This window comes from Epinephelus fuscoguttatus, linkage group LG12, assembly GCF_011397635.1.
Source record: "Epinephelus fuscoguttatus linkage group LG12, E.fuscoguttatus.final_Chr_v1".
Taxonomy (NCBI): Eukaryota; Metazoa; Chordata; class Actinopteri; order Perciformes; family Serranidae; genus Epinephelus; species Epinephelus fuscoguttatus.
The window spans coordinates 35,240,558-35,265,571 of NC_064763.1; the positions used below are offsets into that span (position 1 = coordinate 35,240,558).

The window sequence follows — 25,014 nt, forward strand, 5'->3', positions numbered from 1 at the left end:
ATCATGTTGTTCATGTGATTCTAGAGCTGCAGCTACTTTTTAGTTTCATTACTTATTAATTTGCTTATTTTATACATTATTCATTTGATGTGATATCATCAAATATCTTGTTTTGTCCGGGCAACATTCCAAAATCTGAAGTCATTCAATTTATCATTACATTAGAAAATAAAGCAGCAATACAGCGGCAAATGCATACCACACAGTTCAAGAGGTTTACTGTCATAAACACATTAAAAACCTCAGCAGTTTATACCACACAATGAAATGTAGAAGCTGGAAGCAGGGGAGGTCAAGCACTTCTGTTTGAAAAATGACTTCAGTTAGTAATCAAATATCAAAATAGATGCACGTCAGGCACAACATGTTAAAGACAATATACCACATCCCCTCCGTCAGTCCAGTATCATCACACACAGTCCAGTAAAGCCTTCCAGTTTAATTTGCGTGAGCCCGACCAACAGCTCCACAGAAACAAGTCTGAGGTGATAGCAGTCATGTTTCCTCTCGCTGCTAAGCCATACAGTGCAGAGTAATTCACATCGGCACTCACAGCACATGCGAGCACATATAGCGACGCGCATGCACGCTCACATGTACACACTGCACACAGACCCACAAGGCATCTACACTCTGTCCAACAACAGATAAGCAGTCTAATCATAGTAGATGGCAAGCTGTTCAATGGGAGGAGTGATGCGATCAGGGTTTGGCTGATTAACCGTGCCAGCTGGTCCACAGATCACTCTCTTAGATAGCAGTAATCACTGGCTTATTGACGCTTGAAGCACAGACAAGCACGACTACAAATAAATATGGGGTATTACTCCTCTGCATATTGAAAATAGTGTCCATTCTCAGACACATTGTCAAAAGGGGGCAATCACATAGAGTTTGATGTAAACACGCACTGACATCCACGCAGACTGAAGCAGGTGTTAAGTTCTGCGTATTGATGCGTCACATCAGAGTCATGATGCAAATACAATGAGTGCTGTTAAAAAGGATTTTAAAGCAGCGTTTTAAAGAACTGACTACATCCCCTACTGACACGCATCAGCAATTCTAATGACTGCCAACGTGACGTTTCCCATCTCTAAAATGCAAAACATACTGGTGTGAAAAGTTTAACGTCTTAAGAGGGGATTAAATTCCTGATCGCAGAGATTAAAGAGAAATCCTGAAGTTTCCTCCCAGCCTTGTTGGATGGACAACATTTCTGGTTATTGCACTATAACACTTCATGTGTCACAAGCAATAAAGCTTTAGGCGAACATGGGTGATGGAAAACACATGGCTCTATTGCAACATTTTGCGAAAGAACACAGTTTGTCAAAGTGTCCAACAGAGTATCAGCACAACAATTATTCTGTTATTCTATTCTCATTTATCTTTCGAGACATCTTTAAAAGTATGCAGATTAGCAACTGATAATATAAGGACAAAACATGGAGGAATGGTGCATGTCTTTACTTTGTGGCTACATCTTTTAAATGACATAACTCTGCCCGAGAGGAATATTTAACATGTGTTATCCTGCTGTTTATCTTGTAGCTTATTTTATAGCTGGCAGAGAGCAAAACATGAAAGCACTGAGGCATAAGACAGAGATGTACAAGCAGAACACAGACAAAGCATTCACACCATTTGACCACAGCGCTGAAGGAATTTACCCCTATGTGATCTTATCATCAGGTCTGCATTGTACAGAAGAAGGACACTAAGAAGATGTACGCCATGAAGTACATGAACAAGCTGAAATGTGTGGAACGGAACGAAGTGAGGAATGTCTTGAAAGAGCTGCAGATAATGCAGAACCTGGAACATCCTTTCCTGGTCAACTTCTGGTAAGCCACCATGCTTTAGCCAATACGTAGATGAATGTGTGGTTATACAGCATTTGTCTGTGTATCAATTAAGTCTGAAGGTTTGCTGGGAGTGGCAAATGACCCTTGTTCTTCTTCTACAGTTTCTAGGTTTACTTGAGCTTCTTTTTGAATTCAAACTGACTTTCCACACATTTTTACTGATGAATTTTCTAAACTTCTCCATAACTTTTCCATATATTTTACCCCGTTTTCATGACTTTACTAAAGTAGTTAACAATGGGTAGGCTGTATAGCAATGCATTCATACATTTTCTGTAACTGTTTATCCTGTTTGGGGTTGCGGTTGTGCTGGAGCCTATCCCAGCTGATATTGAGCGAGAGGTGGGGTACACCCTGGACAGGTTGCCAGACTATCGCAAGGCTGGACACATAGAGACAGACAACCATTCACGCATGCATTCACAGCTACAAGCAATTTAGAGTCACCAATTAACCATTCCCGGAACCCATTGGCTGTATTTGGCGTCTGACGGCGATACAGCCTCTGGGAGCGGACCCCTGATTTTTTGGCATTCCGGTTTGATTTGGGCGGAGGAGGCGAATTTCCGTTTCTGACTTCCATTTATATATAAGTAAATATGCTGAACTGTTGCGATGGATTCAGAGTTTGCAGTGACGCTGCTTATGTTCCGCCTCATTAGTTCACCGCACGGACCGTTTAACCTGGCAACAACTGCAGCCAGCTCAAACCTGATTGGTCAATATCACACAGACTACAAACAGCCTAGCACCGGAAACCAGGGCTCTTCCACTCTTCTTCCAGAGGCAAAATCTCCGGGGTTTGCCTACAGACTCTACATTCACTGAATGTAGAGTCTGTATATAGAGACTACCAATTAACCTGCATGTCTGTGGAGTGTGGAAGGGAGTCAGGGTACCTGGAGAAAACCCACGCTGACATGGAAAGAACATGCAAAGTCCGGACAGACGGTTCTCCCTCAGCCTGGGGTTCAAACCAGGAACCCTCTTGCTGTGAGGTGACAATGCTAACCACTGCACCGCCATGCCACCTATAGCAATACAGCCATACAATGAACACAACACGCACTTCCCAAGCATTTGCAGATAAGCAAACTGCTAAAACTTGCTATCTTTACTCACCCAGACATTCTCACTGCCAACTAGCTGCATATGCCAATAGACACACTGGCACATAAGAGTACTTCACAAACATCAAGACCACGCCCCTTTTTGGGAAACAGAAGAGTGAAAAAGCTGTAGCTGTCAATGCAATTGGACATTTGGTTTATAATTTTGACAAAACTGCATGCACTGATTTCTTATTGAACAAACCTTTGTTTTATGAATATGTCTAATAAAAGTTCTGCAACCTTGGGCCGAACCTGAATGTATGTGACAGTAATAAATTGAGGTTGATTGGCAAAGGGCTGCCCCTGACTGAGAATTTTCCTAGTTGACCAACAGTCATCATTTAGGGCCATTAGTCGACTAGTAGCCTGCATGTTTATGATATTAATTTGATTTTTGAATTATACATTTTGTGCGGGGCAACAACGGTTTGAGTTGAAGGTGTGAGAAAGAATAGTATCAGTAACATTGTTAACACTGTGCTACATTACAGAGAAATACAAACCGTACTAATGAACCTTCATTAATATAGGCCTATATTTTATCTACAAGTGCACGTCACACACTGAGCGAGCCGCCTGTTAATGACGCTGTGGGCTAATGGGCATGTAGCTACTTCCATGTTTCACATGATACGTCATGTCTGTAGTCGACAAATGAAGATGAGTTTACATATCACCTTGGGTTCATCCTTCACCTTCTCAAAATGATCCCACACTTTGGATTTCCTGCCCGACATGTTGTTAACTAGCCTGTGGAATAACCGCAGGTACCAGCCCTGGAAATTAGGCGCTACTCTTGTGCCTTTTTTGTGCAAACTTTCTAGAGTGCAGCGGCAGGTTGTGTCTGAAGTTGCTAAGCAACCTTAACAAGCAGCATATAGCCTATTGACCTGAAATCCTGAGTGCAGAGCTGATCTTCTTCCAGGTGCTGTTTATAAGTGTGTAGGTCTATCATCTGTGGGACAGATGTAAAGCTCTGGGTAGCCCTGCACTAACATGATCAACTCTTCCGTATTTATCAGACTGAATATTTACAGAAGAAGGGAAAGATATCCGTCGGCAGCGTTTGGTTTGTAACGTGACTCCTGTCTGACTGCTGAGTCATATAGGTTTTGATTTATTTTGACAAAGCGCAGCTCCTAATAGAGTTTCAAATTTGCTTCTTTTTTTTCTGCGACTAAGTGACCAATGAAACCTTGCTGACTAATAACCGTTCTGGTTGACTAATGTTTGGTCGACTATTAGGGGGCAGCCCTAGACTGGCGTCGTGTCACTCCAGTCCTTCCCCTCCAGTTGGATCACTGACCCAACACACTGGCTGGATATTGCTTATTTGGACATCAACCTACACATATAGATAGTCTATGAGTATCACGTGATACTAGCATCATTTTAACAGTTATGCAGCGCAGCTCTAGATTTTGGTTTATTACAAGGAACGTATCTTACTTCACATTTGACATGTTTCGTGATTTTCATAAACATATTTTAAATAATAGCCAGAGGATTTATATTCAAAACCATTAATTCCAAAGTTTCCAGGCCTAGAAAACATTTTCTTTCTAATTTCATAACTTTTCCAGAAATGTCACGATCATGGGATTCCCAGTTCAGACTGCCTTAAATTTAGAACTGAGTCACTTTGACAAAATATATTCCATTTTTAAAATATGTATACAAAAAGCTGCACTGGTTATTACCATCAGCCATGTGAATGATTTTGTAGTGCACTCTGTGTCACCCATCTGTTTTTTATGGTGATTGTGTCGTGTCCATTAAATTAGTGAATGCACAGACATACAGAGAGGCCGGCAACAGCCATTAAAGAAAGCTCTGGATGGAGTCTGCAGATGCATTCAGAAAGGTGTTGCCCACTGAGGAACACTCTCAAGCCTGCATCTGCGTCATCTCACCCTTTGATGTTGCTAAAAGGAAAATGTAGTTTGCTCACTGGTCCAAGCTCAACTTTTATGGGCGCAACTCTCCTCTCTTGGCAGCTTCTTGTTCGCCTCGCCGCATTTGGGGGTCGAGGAAGCCTCTGCCTCAACACTGTACAAGCTCATTCAAACCGCAAGCACTAATCTAAGATGACTCATCAGGTACTTTCAGCATCTCATTCATCATAATTTGAAAGCCTGAGCTTATTGAGCACCAGGAGTCGTACTTTTGAGATGTCTGATAAGTATGGCTTGTTAAGTTTCCGTCTGAAAGGCGTCATTAATTCTTGATAAGCACTCCCACTCTGTGATGTTTGAGAGGAAGCCACCCTGGTTTCTGACAAGCAGAAAGCGGACAGGAGGGAATGTCTGCAAGGACACGCATAACCGCCACGGTTATGTAGTCCAGTTTTTACATTTTTTAAATTTATTTTTAGTCTTATTCGTCATTCCTCCTTTTGATTTACAGGTCCGCTACTTGCTCTTTTGGGGTTGGGCTACTCCCTATATAAAGCTCTGGATATGTGAGCAATTAAATGAGATATTAAAAGAGTAACCAGTGGCACCAAGAGGCTTTTCCCCATCTACCCTTTGTCCTCTGTCCTACTTCTCTATCCTCTCTTCACCTACTTCTCCTTTCTCCCAGTTTAATGCCATATAATTTTAAAAGCTACTCTGGCAGAATCAATAGCTGTCTTTTAATCATTGCTTTGCGGGAAACTAAAATCCTCCCATGGTGGGAATGAATAAAAAAAAGCACAGTAAACAGAGGATAGGAAAAGACAGCAAGGCGCAGGAGAAGGCAGAGTAGCCACAAAACAGAGAGAGGAAAAACAACTGAGGTGGTGAACAGAGAAAGAGAGATGTGTAGCGTACAGACTCATCAGACAAACAGTGCCAGTGCTTGCTTTCTTGCTTGATTGCATGCTGCGTTGGACAAAAAAAAAACCTTTGGAAGTTAATGCTTTTGGCAGCGTAAAGCCCCCTGGGTGGGGGTGATTTCCTCCAGAGATGTGCTTGGGTCAGCTCTCTCTCTCTGTCTGCTCACTGTGTTGAGTTGGCATAAGTTATGATTGTCCTGAGGTAAGCCCTCAAGGTCAGAGATAGGGAGAGATTACCTGAAGGCATATGAACCGCACTGAGCCAGCTACGTGCAGAAAACCAGCCTTTATTTTTCTCCTGTCTGCTGGCCCGTCCTCTCATCCTCCTCCTCTGTCCTCTGTCTTCTTCTCCTCTCTCACCTTCCTCCATCTCTTCCTCCACCTCTCCTGTTTTGCTCCTTCGCCACCTGCTTCTCTCCCCTTCCTCTCCTCTTGCTGTCACTGCACTTGCTAGTGGGCATGACCTCAGGTGTCTGTGCACTGTGTGAAGCCAAGCAACAATGCACTTGGAAGACAGGAGCAAAAAAAAAAAAAAAAATACAGGCTATTTTCCCTCCATGCAAACGATCGCAGACTGATTTTGAAGAATCGTAACCTCTGGCATTAGATGGGTGGTACGGTCAGTGTATTGATGTGCCAGCACTGGCAGGGCAGCCCGTTGTGCCTGCGCTGCACTAAGTCTCTCTGTGTAAGGGGAGCCCTTATTGGCACCTTGCTGCCTGAGATACACTCGCACTATATCAGAGGCAGACACAGAGAGGGGAAGAGATTGCAGCCAGCATCAGATGCTGCTGTATTCAGCTTTCAGTCTTGCTGCCTCCTTAACTGCCGATTTTGCAGTTAATTTGTTTGTTAATGGAGGAAATGTCACAGAAGAAGAACTTCTTGAAACTACCTGCTCACTGTTTGGTGAGATCACAGTTTGGGTTAATGTGGTTTCTGTGAGTGGCACATTTGTTTTTAAGCAGAATGAAAACAGTGATGTTTAATAGCCACTGCAAAAACTGCCTTTGTTAGGTTTTGATTAATTTTTATATTCCAGAACGCCATCTGGCAGAACAGTTTGGATCTGGAGGGAAACAACTATAATTTTAGACATTGTCATACTGTAAACAAATAAACTGTAGGATTGCAATCATCTATGGAGTGCTATGAGTCCCTCAGAACTTTTTGTCTTGTCACTCTTTCCAGGAATTAGCTGGTCGCTCTGTGTTGAGACAGTGACTGCTTAAAATTAAAATAAAAAAGAATTTCATGCTAATTTAATACCAACCTAAAAGATTGGCTAGGATTAAGGAAATGACAAAACTAGATCAATATCTTTTTTATGTTCTTTCCCACAAACTAGGCCACAGAATAATTAATCATGTTCTTTGCCAACTTTTTTTTTCTTAATTTTTGATTGAGAAATCACAACTAAACCTGCTTTCTACAAATTCTGCAGGACACTTCGTTCCATGACATCTTCCATGTCTGCCCTCTGGGACGTACTGTTTTGAAGGAACATGTTATTGTAGAAACAAAAAGCCGTTGCGCAACTGCCAAAGGAAAAAAATAAGTACATTAACAATAGTCTGAAAACATTGTGGAGTAAAAGCTTCACTACCTTCAGGGACTCCCTCTTCTTTTTTGTCTCTGTTATGCAATCTCACTAATGCATTTCAGTTCTATGCAGAGCAAGACATCATTCAGTGTTATTCCCCGTTCATGTGCATTTCTTCACTCAGAAAACCCAAACAGAAATGACATAATGTCTCACAAAGGCAGCGCTTTTGTTAAGAAACTAAGAGAAGAATTCCTCCAAGCATCCTCACATAAAAGGTCTAGTACACTAGATACGCTGTATTGTACAAGCACTACAGTCTGCTTAGGTATACGGTGCATTTTAAATGAATTGCATGAGCTAAAATAAGCTTAATTCCAGAGTCTAATGTTACAAGGAAGCAATAGTAAGACCTACTTGTACCAAAGGTACAAAATGTATCCTCGTGTAGCTGCAAAATGTGCACATTACAGCCTCGTTTTACTTTTAGCACTGCAGGCATTGCCAAACACTAGAAAGCAGCATGTCAGCATGTAAAGCATTTGGCCTGATGTCAAGGTGACCCACTGCGATGGATAGAATCAGGGGTGGTGAGAATTAGAAAACCTCCCAGTTAAGTACTATTACTGAGCTCAAATGTAACAATGATGGAAATAAAAACATAAATAAAAGCAAAAAGTTTTAGTGTATGAGCTCATTCATTTCCAGAGCTTTCTGTAAGGGGTGTGTGTGTTTGCATGAGAGTATATTTATGTGTGTGTGTTCTGAGGGAGCATTAGACACAGACTGATGGGAGCTGTCAGTCAGATGAGGTGTTGGGAGACAGGGTGGGAGGAAGGTCAGAGGGCTGTCGGCATCGATCCAACATGTCACAGTCTGAGCGCTTGGCTGGCTGTGTCTGTTTCAGCAAAGGGCTTTGGTCAGAGTGTGTGTGCGCACGTGTATGAATAGTATGTACGTCTAATCACTGTAATTGCAATACCTTCACAGTCTGAGCGCTTGGCTGGCTGTGTCTGTTTCAGCAAAGGGCTTTGGTCAGAGTGTGTGTGCGCGCATGTATGGATAGTATGTACGTCTAATCACTGTAATTGCAATACCTTGTGTTGGACAGCAAAGTCTCGATTAGCCATTTTATCACTCAGGTTTACTGATGTGGGTTTTCTGCTGTGGGCATTCAATAGATAGATAGTAATTAACAAAATCACTAAAGTTTAAATTGAGGAGGTTTAGTTAATTTACTTTATAAAAAGGTATTCAGGTTATGAATAATGAGCCACTGAAGGGAAAAGCAATCCCTTCTTAAGTCCAATAGTGCTACACTGAATGAATGAGTACAAGTAATATCCTCTTTTCAGAGAGGCAATACATTTAGGAATATTGCCATAAATGCCTTTACTTTTAAAGAGGGGAAACCATTGAAGGGCACTTGCTGTAATGTAATTGGAATTGGGAATTATTTTTCTTATAATATTAAGACCTGTCTTTCTTGATTTAAGGACAGTAATCTACTTTAGAAATAGAATAATTTGTGTGTTTGAAGAAAGAGTATTAAATTAACTACACAGCCTTACATGTCACAACTGTTAGTGTTGAAACAGAGAAGGGGAAGTCTTTTTTTGAAAGGACATGTTGGCAATTTCTCAGCCCCTATGGTTTCTGGAGACTTCCATTACTGATGTGGCTGGGGGAATCTGTGCCTCTAAAAGCTCCACGCAGGATGCTCTCCCATCAGACTGACTGCCTGGAGGCCACCAAGAGGTCACATTGAAATGCATGTGTGGCGGAGCAGACACAGAAAGAAAGACAGAATGGGAAAAAGAGGATCACCTAGAGGACGAGAGGGAGAAAGGACAAGAGAGAACAGGCGAGAGAAAGAGAGACCAGATGCCAGCAAGGCTAATAAGTCGGGATCATTCCAACATAATGTACAGGTGTTAATCTGCAGACTGACTGCTGTTCTCTCCTCTCTTTACCCAAAATGTTGGCTGAGGCATCAGCTGCTAATGATGCTTGAGAACTTACTGTCGCTGTCTGTCCTTTGCAGCCCATCACAGATGTAAAATGCAAATGGAGACATTCAACAATGCAGTGCTGTTGTCAAAATGAAGCTCACCGGTTGGCTGATTGTTTTCCACTTCATTCATGCACATCTGTTTCCACTTTTCTGTCTGCCATCTCTGTTCTTCTGCATGTTATTTTGTTGTTTATACTGGTTATTAGTTAGAACATCACCACCTGGGCAGAAGGTGTAGCATGAGGAGAAGCAGCTTCAGTGCTTTGTCTATGTCAACACATGAGGCTGTAGCCCTGTTTCCACCAAACACTTTCAGTATGGTACCTTTGGAACCAAAAGTAACCCTTCAGACATGGTACCTAGACCCTAGCGTTTCCACCACAACGCAAACAGTACCCTTAAATGTGGGTGGGGTTGTTGTCACTCACTGCTCCATCCAACACTTGCTGTATTTCCTCATTACCAGTGACACAGATGGAAGTCTGCACCTCATTTACTGTCCACAGAACAAGGCTGCACGTCAACATTTTCAGAACAAAACAGAACAGGCTGCAGTGAGGGTCTCTCTCGATAAGATACTTAAAAAATAGCGGGTTTGTGCACTTAAACCTTCTCAGGCAAGCTCAGGGGTTTTAGTGCTGCTGGAGCCCACAGGAACAACGCTCCACGACACTTATTTTTCCTCCCTGTGAAGACATTTGCCACCCTGGTCAAAATTAATCTATATAAACTTTTGAAGATCCACTCATTACTAAAAGTGTATGTCATATAAAAACTAAAGTAATGGTCAAAGTTGTTACAGTGAAATTTAAGGTGTGCTGATGGATTCATGTCGTCTACTCATTGAGTACCATTACAAATTAACGTTCTACCTTAAAATTCACTGGCAGAGTGACTGTCCGCAACTGACCAGTCAACAGACTGCAGTGTTCACAGCTCCACCTTTTAGCACCAGATCTGTGTGCTAGGTACGCCAACAGACAAAAAAATGGGGACAGTACGGAACAGCTCCATTGGTACCATCCACAACTTTTCACAGTGTAAATGGGAAAAAAGGGTAACTGCTCAGTGGAAACAGAGCTTTTCAGGCACCTGTACTGACTGTAGCTTTCAGGGATAGTTTAAAATTTTTGAAGTGGGGTTTATATGAGGTACTTTTCTAAAGTCAGTGTATTACAAATACCTTAAGTACGTGGCCATCAGCACGGCCACAGTTTGGAGACACAAGCAGGAGTGCCGACACAGAAGCTAAGCAATGTACTGCTGTGGATGGGGGTTGGCAGCAAAACATAATTTAGCCACAAAAAAGTCCCATTTAAAAAGTCAAAATCAGTTTGAGTGTATGTTATATTGAGAATATTCTGCCTTTAGACAGCCCCTTTGCTGTGGCGCTACATTCTCTCAACCATAGGACTTATGTATTTATAAACGCAAACTGGGGGCATGCTCACTGGCATCTGCTGTCGGTAATACACTGACTATAACCACACTTCAAAATAGTCTAAGCTATCCCATTAATGCACAGCTTTGACATGATAGAAGCTCTTTTAAACCACATTAGTCATACACGTATATGTTGTCATATTAATGGTAACTCGGGTAACTTCTGTGACCCATTGCCTACCTGTGACGAACAACTTAATGGGAACCATCTCTAATTCATTTTGACAGCAGTGGCAGCAGGCCAGAGGAGACTTCATTCATATTAAAACGCCTTCTAAATACTGTAGCCATGTCAGAGAGACAGAGAAAGACAGCAAGAGAGCGAGAAAGAGACAGAGAGAGCACCTTCTTTAGGAAGAAATTAGGATTTATTGTCATAAGAGACCAATTTACACTTTAAGTAGAGTGGTGATATTGCTGAAAGAGCATGAAATAGAAAGCTGAATTAGCATCAGGTCAGTCAGTCCCTGAGGGGTGATGCTGATTTGCAGCTATAATATAAAACACACAGTATAGCACAAGAAATTATTCATAAGTGCAATAATGTGCACTTATACACATCAAGTGACGAAGCAGTAACAAACATGAGTTGTTGATTTGTGGATGTACAGGATACAAATTTCAGCTGTACTGTGTATGTGTGTGTGCTTGCAGGTGTGTAGGCTGAAATCTGTGAGTATGTGCATTATATTTTGGAGTTTTTAAGACATAAAGTTTTCAGTGACTGTCTGGTCTTAAGTAAAAGGCAGCTGGCTCATACAACAGGCTGCTAGGTGGCAATAAGTACGCCTGGGTACATGTGCATGTGTCTCTGTGTGTGCACATTACGGTAATCAGAGTGTACTTTACGTGCATTACTATGCTGATCACTACCTCAGGCTGTTGACCCTCTGTATTGCGTCTTTGTTCCTGGGCAACCATGTGAGAGATTGCAGTGAGTCAGTCAGTCTTGTTTGCTCAGAAGACAGAACAACCCCCCCCCCCCCCCCCCCGACAATGACAGCAAAGCCCTTTCTTACTTTACCACCTTGGCCATCTGATGGAAAGACTTGTGGGACAGAAAACACGTAAACCTCGGCCAAGCATGAGAGCTGGTTTTCTACTTGATTGAACTGGTTTCACAGAGGACTGCCATCGATTGTTTTGATGGACTTGCTGTACCACCCTAACACCAACCCCCCCAATCACACAGCAGTATGATAAAGCAATAATGCATTGAATTTTCATAGATTTTCTATATTACATTTGCTTTTCTTATAGCTTTGTGACAGGTGGGTTTAAAGTGAAAATCCTGCAGTGCATAGACGGTGATAAATTTAGCACTGACAGCAGTTTGGCTGGTCTGAGAAGAGATTATTGGTCAGTGCAGAGCAACATTGAGCATTTGGTACGAGATATTACAGCAGCTGGGTCACAAACTGTCTAATTAGAGGCACACTAAAATATGTTTCTGAAAACATCTGAGGTGAGAAATAGGCAACGCAGTACCAGTATCTTGATTGACAGTCCATGAGCTGTGATTGACGTGACTGACAGCTGCATTAGAGACTCCTTGGCTCTGATTGTTTTTGGTTGTTCTCAGGGCACCACAGCATATTCTAGCAAATACTATTAGAGGCAATAGGAGGAGAAGGGATATGTTCTTTTTCACAGACTAAAACCTCTTTCCTACTGCATAACAAACCCACTAACACCTGCTAACATCTGGCTTTTTAATGCAATGGGAAAGGTTTTAATTGGTACTACACACACACACACACACACGACTCTGCAGTAGTCATGGGTATTTATCGCCTACAGCTACGATCGGCATTGATGGGAATTCAACACCTGAGTGCACAAGCTAAGTTTCGCTCCTTTATCGGCAAGATGACACAATGACGCGTCACCACAAAATACCATCTGCCTTAGCACTTGAACATCGATCCTAGATAGTCTACACCGAGTTTGAGAACGACTGAATAATTAAGAGACAAGAGGTAAGAGATATATAAAAGTTAATAACCACCGTAACATTTTCACTGGCCTCTATGCTCCCCTCTACTGTTTACTGACCTGGTCTGTCCGTGCCTTCAACTGTGACACATTACAAAAAACAAACAAACAAAAAAAACATGTTTAAAAACCTGAGTACATGCGCTAATTTTGGTGGAAAATGGGTATTTCTGTCTCATTCAACACTTTGTTGATATAGTAACAGTTACGGTAGACATGACAAACCCCTATTTTGATAAAAGCTACTAACTGTAACTTTAGCTATCAGCCGATAACGATCAGACTCTATTCTGCCTCATTTTAGCAGATTTGAATAAATAATTACATAATTAAATCGTGACACTAATCAGTGGTGGTACCGTGGTTCGCACTGTCGCCTCATAGCAAGAATCAAATTTGAATCCGGAGGAATTCTCTACACAATGACAAACAATGACAAATGACAAACCCCATACACATGAATGGCAAAAATAGTTTGAATCTTACTAGTCAAAACTGAATTACAGATATCTGTAATTAGAGTTTTGACTAGGCAAAATCTAATTACAGATATCTTGAATAAGAGGCAAAATTATGTTGCAGATATCAGTAATGAATATCCAGTCTAGCTATTAAATGTTAAAACGGCTTGCCATACTCCGGCTTCCTCCGGCTAGCTGCTCTTTAGCATGCTTGCTAGTTGTGTTAGCAGTTGTGTCCATACAGCTGGAGATATTGCTGTCAGCATGATTAAACACTTCGCTTTCCATAAGGCAAAATCATGGATGTCACATAACACTTCATTCAACTTGACATAAATAAGTTATAGAGCATTAGCGCACTGTCACTAAAACAACCACCACATCCTGCACCGATGAGGTAGCCCTCACTGGGGATTCATCAGAATGCGTCTTGGTGGTCGTTTAGACTTGTTTTTAGTGCTGATCAGATCACCCAAAACTCATGTTAATATCAGGTCTAAACAGGCTCCATGTGTCAGCCCTGTGATAGTCCAGTGGCCTGTCCACAGTGTATACAGCCTCATACCCAATGTCAGCTAGGATAGGCTCCAGCCCCCCACAACCCTGTACCAGGATAAGTGGTTACAGACAATGACTAATCATTAACAGAATAATAGTTAAATATCCAAAATGAATAATTAATGATGAAAGTGGAAGATGAGGTTAAATATGATGCAATTAAAGATTAAAGTCTAGAAAGAGTCATTAAAGTTACTGTACTAGCAGAACTCCTCTCATTCATCGTGCACATTATGTACTGTTGCAATTATATAAGTAAACAGCAGTTTTCCTGAATGAAGCCGGTGTTTGTCTTCCAAGAAAAAGAGCAATTAACGTCCAGTTAGTGTCCCCTCAGTGCTTGTGACAGCAGCCTCTTGGATTCTTCACCACCTTAACAACTTCTGCTTGGTTTGAGGTATTTACACTGTGTGTGTGTGTGTGTGTGTGTGTGTGTGTGTGTGTGTGTGTGTGTGTGTGAGAGTGTGTGTGTGAGTGTGAGAGAGAGAGAGAGAGAGAGAGAGAGAGAGTAACAGACCTGGAAAGAGAGGGCTAAAGAGAGAGAATAAGAGATAAAGAGAGTTAATCAAATGATTAATAGATAGAGTTATATGGAGTCCATCCAGCAAACACACACGCTGTGTCTAGCTCACACTTTAAACAACTGAGGAGCTTGTTTTTCTTGTCTTGGTTTATAGTTTGCAGCTAGCATAGTTTTCAGCTTTGGCCATCATATTCGAGGGTCATGAATATTTTACACGTCTTCAGATTTGCATTTAAAATAAAAATTGTACATATTTTTGCATACTGTATTTTTTTGGTTACCTTTCATGAATGTTTATTTCCTTTTTCCATGTTTTGCCCGTGATAATATTCCCATTACCTTCTCTCTTGTGGCTGTATATGCAGTTTGTAGTAAGTTATTTCTATCATAAAATGAAAGCTTCAAACTAATAACAACTCTCCCTCACTCTTGAGAGAAATTCCAGCTTTTTCAAGTTTGTGGCTGATTAATTCTTCACATATCCAAACACGTACACAGAACCAGAGCAGAAGCAGTGTGGATAATCAGGGAGGGATGTTTTGACCACGTATGAACTCAGTCAGAGTCCTGTTGGTCCCAAAAAGTACAAATCCTGAATCAAAGTGAAGCATTGCTTTGATATTTAAGAGAATGTGACGCTAATATGACACCTGTTTGATCTGTGCTTCCACTTTCCGTGCCAGACTCAAGTGTCATATCATTTTCCAACACACTCTCTCTCGCTCATATGCATGCACACACGCACACATTGATCCACTCTGGTGGTTCATTTATCTCCCGCTTACATCTAATGGCAGCAGCTGGAACTTTGATTTTTTTTTTTCTCAGATTCAAGTCTTTATACACTCTCCATGGAAATCCCCTCATTTTAGAATATGTTGCTTTAAAGGCATTTTGTCTCCTCATTTATAAAGCTCTACTCTCTTACTGATGGGATTGTAACATTTAGAATATAGCAGCTGTCTTTCATTTTGACCACATGAAGTAAACCTTGCTGTATCTGAGATTCGTTAGGAGTTTGTGTGGGTATCTGTGGCAAAGACACTCAGATACATATATAAACTTTGCTAAAAACTTTGAAGGACCTTGGTGTCCGCAGGCGTGGCCAAGTCATTTCTGCTTGTCTGAGTGATTGATAGCATTGCAGCTGGGCCCATCCATTCAGCTGTACTGTATTATAAACTAAGTGGGAAGGGCTGGCCTCTTCTCATTTCTTCCCCCACCCCAAAACTTATTTTCATGAGAACTGTTTGTTGATTGTGCATCTGGGTGTTCAGAACAGAGTCACTCATTCAAATTCAAGATGTCGCATTGATTTTTGCCAGTTTATTTTATAAAAATACATCATAATATTTAATGCATCTTTTATCTGAAACTGAGAAGGAAGGAGATTGCTGTATCGTCATGCACCTCTTTGTGACTTTGCCAAATGTGTGTGCATCTTCAGGACGAGTATCTAACAGATAGTCTTTCCACACTCTGAGGCCATTGGCAATCAGATGTTAAGTGGTCTCAGCATTATCTGAGCCTTAGCAGACAGTTTTGAGTCAGCTCAATCAATCTACCATCCAGTGCAGAAAAGCACCACCTCCAGTTTATTGGAGAAGGGCCCCGAGGAGCGGAGTTCACCAACGTGGCAAAAAGCTACCCCCGGACATTGAGCGTTGAGTTTGAGCCAAGATGGTGCTTACAAAGACCGATCTGCCTCTGGAGTAAAAAAGAAAAAAAAAAAAACCTACTCAATGGGTAACTTTGGTATTTTTCATACTAAACCCTATTTCCCCTATTTTTCAGACCTAGAGTTCACTTGCTTTGGTCCGTATCAGGGACTAATTTTGTAACAAAGTTGCACAATTGCCTAGAGTTGGTTCGTGTTCTCACAGTAGCATTTACAAGTGGACCAAATAAAACGCCTTGCGGGGGGCAAAATCGAGGAAATAAACCAAATGTTGAAGAAGAGTACACTTACAAGATAAATGCAACACTTTCTAATGTCACAATGGAGGGACAACTACGCAGGTTGATTTTAGCGCTGCTCATCGTGGACTATATTGCTGTCATTGTTCATTTTAGTCAAAGCATACAGTTTGAAAACGAGGCGCGGCTCCAACTAGAAAACAATGTTTTGATGCATTGGATGTGCTGAATGTGCATATTAAGGCAGTACAGGAGGAGGTGCATATTAATAATCCTCCAGGACTGTAACATGCTCATGTTTAATCCAAACAATGTGTCATGTGACTGCAGTTGGTTCAGATCAAGGTGAAAACACATTCTCACCTCAAACGAACCACAGGAGAGTTCATTTGTAACCAGACCGAGACCACCTCTTCAAGAATGTTTGGTCTGCTTGTTTTGGTGTGCACCTGAGTGTGACTGCTGTGTTCACACCTGCCCAAGTAAACTGCACTTAGGGGGCAAAAATACTTGAGTGCCATTGAACTGAACCAAACAGGGCAGGTGTGAAAGCACCCTAAAATTACTGTTCATTTAAACAGGGTCTGGTGGGTTGGTGATAGTGGTTTCAGGGCTTGCATTTTTTTTCCTTAAAAACAGGTCTATCATTGTAGGGATGTTTTCCATAATAACACTTAAACAAGCCCTTTTAGTGAACATAAATTGATGGTGCCTAAGTCCCAAGTGGTTTCACTGCAGTCTGTTTTGCTGCTGCTGGCTGCAGCGCTCTCACTCAATACTGGACCAGATTCAAAAACCGTTGTTCCCATTAGTCACTTAGACACAAAAACATAGGATAACAGGATCCAGGTTGAAAAATCCAAAAGTGTTCCTTTAAATTCAAAACCTAACACATTCAAACCCACTTCAGTGAAATTGTTGTCTTCTCATTTTTAGATCAGCAACATGTTGAAGGACTTGAGAGGGGTGGTAGTGTGGTATTTTCCAGAAGATCTGTAGAACGTTGTGTTGCAGACACTACACAGAGCAACGCTTTAGGCAAGCAAAAAAAAAAGTTGGTTGCTGCAATTATTTTTAATAGTATTTTTGCATGAATAAGTTTCTTGTGGGAGAGAAACTAATTATCTCATCGTTTTGAAGGGAGGGAAAAAAGTGTGGCCCCAGTGGGACTCTCAGCATGTAAAATCAATGATGATTTGTGCAACAGCTTCTCAAATGGCGATGCAGTGGGCCGCATGCTGATAAAGACTTGCTGTGCATGACAGTGCTTGATGGATGGATGAATAGATGGATGGCCACAAGAAGCACTGCCACCCAGAACATTACTCACACACAAACAGAGGACTGAGGCAAATGCAAACAAATACTATACAGTATGCAGAGAATATACGAATATTTCAATCCTGAATAAAGGAAGTGACATTTTTGCCACTTTCCTTGCTGGAGACAGGGAAGCAGACAGTTCAGTTTTCCATGCCAAATCTATAAACCACATACTGACATAAGGAAAAATGGTCTGCTTTAATGAAATGGCAAGACACTCACCAGTCTCATGAAAATCCTGTTAACCCTAAATAGAGAGAAAAGCGGGGCAGCGAGCCATCTGAGCAGACAATGTTGCTGAGTGGATGCAGAACTTTGCTCAATAAATGGCATAAGCGTTTCATACTGCCAGTGGTGAAGGAAAAAAAGAGGTACAAATGCTCAGTGACACTGTGCATGTCACTCTATGTCACATTAAAAAAAAAAAAAAGGCCAGGATAATCTGTTTGATGATCACTAATGTAATCACAACAGAGATTACTGGTGTGTTTTGTCTGTTGTAACTGTCCTCATTTGCTTTTTGCTCTAGAAACCAGAGAGCAATTGGATGCATCTCTGATGGTGAGTGCATCCTAAGTGTATGTTTAAATATGCGGATGGCGTATTGTATTTTATCTTAGTTTATAATGCTCTTCAGTAAACAACCTGGAATATTTCGGTGCACAGTTTTGGTCTTTATTTCTCACATAATTTGCATGGTGAAATCTTTTTAATTAACAAGAATGTTAGAATTAAACTGGTAATAAATGAGGGCCCAAAACCTTATTTTGTAGTAGGTAACAAAAATTACGGTCATTATTAAACTAGAATAAGTGCCTTGCAGTAAGCTTCCTCATACCAGTCAAGTTGCAGTTACAGTCTACATCCATCTCTATGAAAATACAGATGCTTCACACACATTTCACCCCTGGCAGCACAGAAGATCTATACAATCAGCACAGTGTCAAGGTGGGCATCTGAGGTTAGAGTCACCTTTTCAGTATCTGACAAGATGTCTGTGCTTTTGTTCGTGAGTTACAATGTTGAATAGTGGCCAGAAAAGTGCTTTGAAGAAAATTAAAATGTCACAGTGAAGCTGACCTTCGGCATTTTGGATATACAGTGTTATCACTTTATCATTTTTAGACATTTGAGTGAAACTGTGTCATAGTTAGCGTATGAGTTCTTGATTTATGGCCAACATGTTTTGGGAGGTCAGTGACCTTGATGTTTGATCTTCGACGACCGAATTCCAATCAGTTTATTGTCTAGTCAAAGTGGATGTTTGTGCCAAATTGGAGGAAATTCCCTTGTTATGTTCTTGAGATATTGCGTTCATTAGAATGGGGTGGACGCACACACATATAGATGGTTATAGTGTTGTCACGGTACCAAAATTGGGACCCATAGTACAATACCAGTGAAAGTGTCACGGTTCTGAGTAGTATCAGAATACCACAACAAAAATGAGGCAGATGTGCCTTTTGTCATTTATAAAAAGATAAATCACTTTTCTATAATACATCAATGATATTTCAATGGAATAAATTACTTATTGACTTATTCATACTTCAAAAACAGCATCAATAAGTGATTAACATAGGGGGGATCAAAATAAAATAAATAAATAAAATAAAAATCAACCAGCCACCCTCCTCCTCTGATAAGTTAAGAACAGTACCTTAAGTGCGGTGAGGTTTGTGGACCGTTACCTGCCACAAAGAGAGAAATGTGAACGGCTCGTTTCCCCTCTGACATGTCACATACCTGTGTGCCGCCACGGATCGGCTGTTCAGGTACTTCTTGGCAGTCATGAAACCAACAAAGAGGAAATTATTGGACCTGGAGCCGGGCTTCTCGGTCACTGGTAAGCCGTTACCTTGCACCGCGGAGCACATGACCGCCATATTTGACAGGAATACGGTGGAGCCTCCGCCGTACCCCCGTTCAACCCACAAGGTCAACTTCTTAAACTTAGGGGCAATGTGCAATACTTGGGGATGTTGGGGCGGGGGGTATATATTTGTCTTCTTAATTTATATGTTGTCTGTATATGTGGTGGCTGTGTGACGGTGGACGGTCTCTCGCAGGTCCAAAACAAATTTCTTCTAAGGAAGACAATAAAGATCTTATCGTATCTTATTTTATCACACCCGGCAGGGTTGTGGGTTGTCCAACATTATGGCATCATATGTACCGTCATGTTTAAGTACCGCGGTCTACCGTTGGTACCAGTACACCGTGCAACACTAGATGGTTGGACGACAAAATAATGCCTTTGGCCATGGCTACCATTGCCGTGGAGGCATAAAACCTAGACAATAAAAATAATCACTGTACGGCTTAAAAAGGAGAGAAGGAAGAAAAAGACAACACAGAAGAATAATATCTTACAGTTTACAAGGCATATTTCTAGGCTGCCAAAAACATGTTCAAATACCTACCTTCCAACTATCATAGCCACTTGTGTACAAGATATTGAGGGATTTTCTTAGCTTGTTAGTCTTCAAGACAGGATAATGAGTATTTCCACAGGCATGACTCAGCCAACGTGCTCACCCCATGCAATATGAGTAAGTGTGATGAGTGTTTTTCTTCTGCTTCTTGTAAGTCATACAGAATAGAGCAGCATCAACCCTCAGAGACCCTGGGAGGCTCCGGACGTAAATTTTTTTGTATTTCTTAAAGATCATGGGGTTTGAATACTGATGGGTAGTTTTTCTGAAGCATTTTTTCTTGTCAAACCCTTTGTACGGAGGACTTGCGCACTGTCTTATAAAGGTTGATTTGCCTGAGGAGCACAAGGCTAACATGAATTCAATTTGCGCTTGTCATCGTCTTTTCTTGCTGAAGGGTAAAACTCTTATATTTTCAGCGTTGGAGCAATATGAAAAGTCAGAAAAACAACATTCTGCTCAGTAAGACATTCATCTTTTTCTTGTGGAAACCCTTGTTGTACACCGATTGATGGTAAATATGTGACACCACTGTCTTCCTCTTCCACCCTTTATTTCCCTCCTTCTCTGTTCTCCTGCTACCTCCACATCTCCATATTTACCCTGGCTTCAAACCTGTCCCCACCAACAATATCCTGTCTTATTTCTCATTCTTTCTGTAATCACTGTTATTTTCACTTTTGTTTCTGATTTCTTCTCCCCCTTCATTCTGATCACACATCTCTCTCTCCCTCGTATGCATCCACCCATTTCCATTTCATCCTCTTTTCTGATCCCTGTCTTCTCCACCACCTGCCCTCGCCACCACCTTCGGTCTTGTCACTCTTCACTACTAACGACCTGTCTACCCCTGCAGGTATTCCTTCCAGGATGAGGAGGACATGTTTATGGTGGTGGACCTGCTCTTGGGAGGAGACCTGCGCTATCACCTCCAGCAGAACGTCCATTTCTCAGAGAGCACCGTCAAACTGTACATCTGTGAATTGGCCCTTGCCCTGGGATACCTCCGCAGCAAGCGTATCATACACAGGTGAGATGGTTTCTCTTCATTTCTTGCATCTGAAACATTTGTTTGTATTTATTATATTGCAGTTATTTATTAATAATGGTTAATTATGCCGATAAGTGTTTGCTGCCCTCTCTATCGATACAAATAACTCTTTGAAATAGTCTTTGACTGGTTACCCCATTATTTCTCTTCCTGCTACTGTACGCGTCCCTGTTCTGTCTCTCTTGTTTTTCACCACCTAGTTTGAGCATTATCTACCCTGGTGTTCTTTTCTCCTTGGCTGTCCACTTCAATATTATTTTCTAATATGACTGCTCCACCACTGTGCAGAAAGGTCAAGCTGTCTTGACATGGAGGTCACACCTGACACAACAGTTTACCCTGAGCTGCAGACTATGCCCATCATGAAATGCACCAGTTCTGTCCCCACTGCTGTTTCAATGCCTTATTTCATTTGTAAAATGCAGGTTAAGTGCTTTTTAGGCAGAAATATCTGCTGCTATGGCAGAGCCATCGACTCGCATGGCCAAGAAAGACATGGCTACGGCCCAACTTTATTATTTTAAGTTGTTGAAGTGACTCAAGGAAATTGGGATATCCTGTTACAGCCAATGATGCTGCCAAAATACATAAATACATTAAGTGAGCAAAAAGTGAAAAACTGTCCCTTTCTTTCTAACTGGTATAACATGAACATATATTTTTCTAATTTATGTTGGGACATTGCAGATAAAATACAAAACTACAGCAACCCTGTCTCATATTATTTTCTCATTTGCTTTGCCAAATACATTTGGGAGGAAACGTATTCACTGCCATTTTTTCATCAATCCTGCAAGTGTCATTGTTAAACTGAACACAAGTAAATGTCGTCAGTGTGGGTGGTTGCACAAAGGACAGGATTTTGACACTGGAGTCATGGGTTTGTGTTGAGCGTGACGTCCCATGTGTGGTTACAGTGGATTGATTTACCTCAGTGGCACACAAAACTAAGTCCCTATTTATAACAGGGTTATATTAGAGACTTTTATTCCAAATTTCCACAGTTCCGCTTTCCCCAATTTTAGCTTTATGAAATCAACATAATGTAAATTCCACAAAACTAATTCCAGTTGTACAAGAACAGAGTCATTTCATACTCGCGACTCTTTTGATCTAATTGATTTCAGTCTTCCCACTTGTAAGTTTTTCCTCAACGTGTTAAGATAATGTCAGTGAAAGTCAACCATTTCTGCAGATGTTTTCACATTCAAGTCATTTTGCCTTCCTTTTATTGTTAAGCTTCTTATGAGTATAATATGATTTAATGTACTGATGGAATTTGGGCAGTGGAAATGTACATTAGAATTTATATATCCTCCTGAGACCCCGTGTCCTCATACGTGGACATCACATTTTGGGTTTGTTGCACCTTATACTTCATTCTACTAAACTTAGACCTGTTGTCCTCATTTGTGGACATGTTTGTGCCACGTAGCGGTATTAAGAGCACAATACACCAATCCATGCAAAAACAAGATAGGAGCCACTTCTGCCAGGTGAGTCTGCAGCCGATCCTGACACACAAGTGGACAAGGTCCATACCTGATCACATTTTATGGTTGAAACTGGTTTATTTATGATGAATAATGTTTGTAGATTGATATGGCAACAAATTTGACTAATTTTAGCCACAGTAACAAGCTAAGACGCTGTTAATTAGAAAGTACTCGTTTGAAGACACTGGGACTTTATTATCGCCTCGTTTGAGGACATTAGGACTTAATTGTTGTTGACAGTGCTGGGCTTTTTATACTTATCAGGTCCTACTGATCCCAAATAGCTAGGGAAGAAATTAAAAATGCATACCAAACAATAGTTTGGATAGGGTGCGAATGCAGTGCAACAACCAGAGGCAATGCAATGCAGCAGAGCAGCCTTGTAGGTGTTTTACATTTTACATTGAGATAAATCAATCAAATCAATGCATCATATAGTTAAAACAATCCAGTTAATTAATTCTCACACTTCCAAAGCCTGCATAGCCAACTGAATTATGACTTGGCAAAACTCAATACCCCCACAGTAAGCTGACAGGCAACCAAACGCTAAAAAGATGGAGTCTGTAGCAGGTAAAAAAGCCCACTTCAATCCGCCTATGTGATGCATCACGCCTGTGCCCCATGCATTTCATCTGGAACACTAATAAAGGCAACCAGAGCAGAACATAATGTATACTCTTTGTCTTCTAATAACTCTTACAGTACTGTAAGTGCATACATTTTTAGCAGGGACAACCTGAGTAGAGCTTTGCTCCAATATGTGAGGCACTGTGATGTCCGTAGTCCATCCATTGTTCTGACTTACTCCTCCACTCTGGTGACTGAGCACAGAGGTAAACACCGAGAGAGAGGCCTTCTCAGATCATGACTAATAGGAAGCATCACTGCAACAGAGAACACTAATTCATCAACACCCCCAGATGACAAATTACGCCATTTAACGTAAAGCAGACCACTTGCTCTTGTCCACGCTGTTATACCTCCACAGGAAAGACAGAGAGAGAGAGAATTAAATGAGACAGATTATTAATTTGCTTATTCATTGAGACCACTGAGGGATATGAATATTTAAATTATGTTTTCTATTTTAGTGCTGGAGAGGACAGACTTGCCACTTGATGTGCAGGTGTTGGGGGCGTTTGTTTAGACGGAATCAACATCTTTTCAATCTGCATTCATTAGCTTCAAATAGGAAGAGAAGCTGAAAGTAACTCTCAGCTCATCTCCATGGAAATTGAATATATAATTTCCTCCCTCAGATGTGGACGTGCTGACTTTGGTGCGGGGAGCGAATACACTTAAAGCCTTCTATGTGTGTAAATGCAGGATGTACACATTCTCCTTCCGTTGGTCTTTGATGAATTTGATGATAATGAGGGTAGTAATGATGATAATGACATTAATCGCATGCAATGTAACAACACAGTAATTATGCTATTTACATGTTTGATCATGACCTCAAAAGAATGTGCTTGGTAGTAGTTTGGTTCAATATGATGACAAGATGTCCAAATGAGTCCATCTAGGGTAGTGGGGTTATAGTGGGGTTTCCATCCACCTATTTTTATTCGCATTTTCAAAAATTGCAGAAAAAAACTTGGATGGAAACGCCAGAAATTCGAAAAAAGGCCGAAAATTAGCAAAAAAAGTTTATACGCTTGGAGGGGGTGGATTTGTCAGCGTATTGATAAAAGGAAAATGCAACTTTTTGCTATGGAAACAGCTTTTGCGAATAAACAATGACGTACTGGCACACAGATCCTCAAATGTGGCCCTTGACATACGGAAATGTTTCAGCCAGAGCTCATGAGTGAAATGCTGCTGGACAACTACTTCCCAAAAGTCCCTCACACGCCTACGTTCTCATACACACAGAGAACGACGCGGTGGTCTCCTTCCAGCTATTTCCGACAGTACTCTTAACATTAAACTTCTTCTTTGTCGTCTCTTCTTCAAGATGGTTACGTGCGCTGTGAACGCTGACAAAATGCTAACCAGAGTTCTCCAAAGACCCGACAGGTTTATCAGGAATCTGTCCATGGTCAGTTGAGTATGTTGTTGTTTACAGTGGGCATAAGACACTCTCTTATGACGTCATCTCATGGCGCACTCTTCTTCCACGGGGTGTTTTTTTTTTTGTTCATTTTTCAGGAGACGCGCCACCTACTGCTCTTCCTGTTGACTCCCAATAATTGCAAGACAACAACGAATGGAAACGGGCATAAATTCGCATTTTCTTTTGCGCATTTTCACAAAATTCGCTCAAAAATTTCAATACATTTGGATGGAAACCCCACTAATGACATCAGTTTGTTAGCTGGAGGCAAAACATGACTCTCCACCACAGGGCTGTAGGCTACATAGTAGACCTAAAATGTCATCTTGTTGTGTTAGTGGGAGCCAGAATAGAAGGAGTCATGGCTCAAAACTTAAATTTTATCACATACCAGCCAC

The 25,014-nt window shown here is 41.2% G+C and overlaps 1 protein-coding gene and 1 long non-coding RNA gene across 2 annotated transcripts in view; one reads left to right on the forward strand and one right to left on the reverse strand.

Annotated features, from left to right (window-relative positions):
- The window catches only part of stk32a (serine/threonine kinase 32A), a 91,953-nt gene that overhangs the window by 10,460 nt on the left and 56,479 nt on the right, over positions 1-25,014 (forward strand). Inside the window, exons 4-5 of the mRNA XM_049591746.1 lie at positions 1,696-1,847; positions 20,867-21,040. Of these exons, the coding sequence (XP_049447703.1) occupies positions 1,696-1,847; positions 20,867-21,040 (326 nt within the window). The remainder of the gene's footprint in view (positions 1-1,695; positions 1,848-20,866; positions 21,041-25,014) is intronic.
- Positions 1-25,014, reverse strand: part of LOC125898095 (uncharacterized) — a 90,882-nt gene that overhangs the window by 6,123 nt on the left and 59,745 nt on the right. The gene's annotated exons all lie outside the window — the stretch shown is intronic.